Source organism: Pyxicephalus adspersus, chromosome 2, assembly GCF_032062135.1.
Source record: "Pyxicephalus adspersus chromosome 2, UCB_Pads_2.0, whole genome shotgun sequence".
In the NCBI taxonomy this organism is placed as follows: domain Eukaryota; kingdom Metazoa; phylum Chordata; class Amphibia; order Anura; family Pyxicephalidae; genus Pyxicephalus; species Pyxicephalus adspersus.
Genome location: NC_092859.1, coordinates 103,398,201 through 103,401,325, shown reverse-complemented (window position 1 = coordinate 103,401,325; position 3,125 = coordinate 103,398,201). Strand labels below are relative to the sequence as shown.

Sequence of the window (3,125 nt, the reverse complement as noted above, 5' to 3'; positions counted from 1 at the left end):
TCTCCCTGTACACCCCTAGCACCTCTCTGGGCACCCCTGGCAGCTCTCCCTGTACACAGGCGGGCATAGGAAGGTGCAGGGTATAGCAGAGACTAAAGGATGGGCCTCTATTACACTCAGTCTGATCTCCAGGCTCTCCCTCTTTCTACATGTCTTTCTCTGGATTTGGTGACTGGAGGGGGTAGCACTGGGCACACCAGGGAGCACACTCTCACTTTTATTTGATATATATCAATCTAGATGCCTATATAAACCCAGGCTGTTCGGGGGCTGATTGATCGGTTACACAGCAAATGGCCAGGCGGATGGGGCCGTGTTCTTACTGTCTGAGCAGTGTATTTTAGCGGCGTCGATCCAAGTGGACCATGGTTTGCCCAGAAAAGCCTCCGGACTGGGCACTTTGCGATCCAGTGTCGCCATTGCTCTTCCTTCTTGTTGCTTTTCCTTTCCTTCGGAAGCGGAGCGACACGGGATTCGAGGCTCTGTGACGTCATCTTCGGAACGTTCCGACATTGAGCTGAGTGAAGGGGAGGGGGAAGCCGAGCGACTGTGTCTCTGATCCTCCATGCTCATGTTTGGCAGCCGCTCGCTGCTGTGTCCGCCATTGGCCGGAGAGGGAGCCAGAGTGCGGCTCCCTTCAGGAAAGCGTAGTACGGCGCTCTGGTGAGGTTACCGGTGTGACAGCGGGTGACACACAAGAACGTCAGAGACTCTCACATTGTCCCATAGGAAATGGCTGCCATAGGAAACCGGGGTACAGAGCACGAGCCTGCCCGGGGCGCTCAGAGTGTCCTAATAGAGGGTACGTGTTGTCATGTATCTAGTCTGTAGGAAGGGTGGACGTGCTACTTCCGTGGGTCAGCTCACCCCAAAATCACACAGGAGGAGGAATCTTCATATTCATTCTCTTTATTCTCATATTCATTCTCTTTATTCTCATATTCATTCTCTTTATTCTCATATTCATTCTCTGTGTTCTCATATTCACCTCTGTGTTCTCATTCACCTGTCACTGAGAAGCTGACAATAATAACATTGTTGTGCATAGTAGCGAAGTATTATTTCACACGTGTGTATATCTGTGTGTATATATATGTGTGTGTGTATTGAAAGAGAGATTTGCAGTCCATTTTCTCTATTCCTGTATGCTGGCTGTGAAGTCTCTTCCAATCTTCCTGCTCAGTATGAATGGCTTTGCATGGTGGCCCTACCCTTGTCCTGTGCTGGATAATATTCCCATTGGGATTCTTTGTAAAATCACACAATTCTTTCCACATGTTCTGGATATAATTCTACACTAATCTGTAATTATATGTATGGAATCAGCGTAGTCTGCCCATCACCTGTATTCCGTGTGGAATTCCCTCTTCACGTGTATGGACAGATCTATTCTCTTGTCCCATGTGTTGGAATGATATTCTCTGTATCACGTTCTGTCTGTAAGTATGGAGATTGCAGGGTCACATTATTGTCCTGTGAGCTGGATAATAATTTAGTATCTCTTTGTATTCTGTATGAATGGGCTTTGCATAGCAGCACTTCTCTTGCTGGAATAATATTCTCTGTATCTCTTTTTGTATGTATATATTGAGACTTCACAGTCACATAGATCTTGTCCTGTAGTGTGTATATTCTTCTCAGTATTTTATACATTGTGTATGTATGGATTTATCTTGTCCTGTATGCTGGGTGTAATCCTCAGTATCACTGTCCATCCATACGTATGAGCTCTGCACATCAGAACTATTGTCCTGTGTACTGGCTCTATTTCTCAGTATCTGTTCCTATTCTGTATGTGTAGAGCAGCCATTCTTAACCAGGTTCCATGGTATTTTAGGACAGCGGTCAATCATTTTGGTGGACCCCCCCAGGGTCAGAAGAAGGACAACCCACCCACTCTCCCATCGCAGGTCTGAGTGAGCGGGTTCTGGCATCATGATGGTATTTTGAGGGAAGTTTCTGCCCCTTTGAGTGACATACGGCTCCCCGCACATGTGCGGTCCAGAAACCGTAAACTCAGTGGTCTTTGGGACTGAAAAGGTTGGTGAGCATTGCTCTAGGATTCCTTCAGAGATGGCTAGGGAGGGGTCCTTTGAGTTGCAGATGGTGGACTTCCCATTTGATGTGCCTGTGTCATTTTTGAGCAAGTCACTTTTCAGAGACAACATCACACCAAAAGCATTTATTAATTTTTAGGGGGACATTTAGACCACGACTGTATGGGGGAAAACTATTCCAGCTTACTACCAATAGCAATAATCCCTATTTAATGTACAGTGCTGTTGGCACGTCACACAGATATGTTGGCGATATATAAATAATGTTTAATAATCCCGCTGAAACCTAATGCGTTGATTTGATTAGGTGTTCCTTGAAACCTAGTAATAATTTAATGGGGTTCTACTGGGGTATAAAGGTTGAGAACGTCTGATATACAGACTGCTCCATAGTATAAACTATTTTTGATGTGTATACTGGGTATGGCTATATGACATGAATATGGACTACAGTGCTCAACCCAGAATTTTTTTTTAAGTTGGGTGGGAAGAAATTGTAGGTGGGTGGCAGCCCCTGTATTGTAACCAAACTTTTTAGTAACCACCCAAAAACAGCCGGGTGGGTGCTGAAAAGTGCCGGGTGCGGCGCCCAGCTAAAAGGGCCTGGGGAGAAACATGGACTGTGTAAAGCAATATTTCTCAACCAGGATTCCTAGGGTTCCTCCAGAGGTTGCTAGGGGTTCCTTGAGCAATGCACAGTTTGAGCTTCTCAGGCCACCAATTATCTTTTTGGCTATCTGTAGGGGTGGTTGCCTTCCCACTTACCAGCAATGTAAGAGGCATTCTTCATACTGACCACCACACTAATGTACTGTGTGGAAATAGCAGTTATAGCAGGGGGCTCCCTGAGGACCTGAAGGTTTTTTTCAAAGGTTTCCCTCATGTTAAAAAAGTTGAGAAACACTGGTGAAAAATGTTGGGTAATATGTTGGCACTATATAAATACATAATACAAATATTATTATCCGTTCTCCTTCTTTATGAATTGATGTTACACAGTAGCATTTCTGTTGTGCATGCTTACTATAATTCTCAGTTTCTGTTGTTATTCAGCATGCATGTGCTCAC

General features: G+C 45.0%; 1 protein-coding gene across 2 annotated transcripts in view; it reads right to left on the bottom strand.

Moving 5' to 3' along the window:
- The window catches only part of ATXN7L1 (ataxin 7 like 1), a 58,391-nt gene extending 57,712 nt beyond the window's left edge, over positions 1-679 (bottom strand). The window contains exon 1 of one of the 2 annotated variants that reach the window (XM_072401676.1): positions 324-679. In XM_072401676.1, coding sequence (XP_072257777.1) covers positions 324-573 — 250 coding nt within the window. In that variant the 5' untranslated portion in view covers positions 574-679. The remainder of the gene's footprint in view (positions 1-323) is intronic. The other variant, XM_072401675.1, reaches the window with a different exon arrangement.
- Positions 680-3,125: the final 2,446 nt, after the last annotated feature.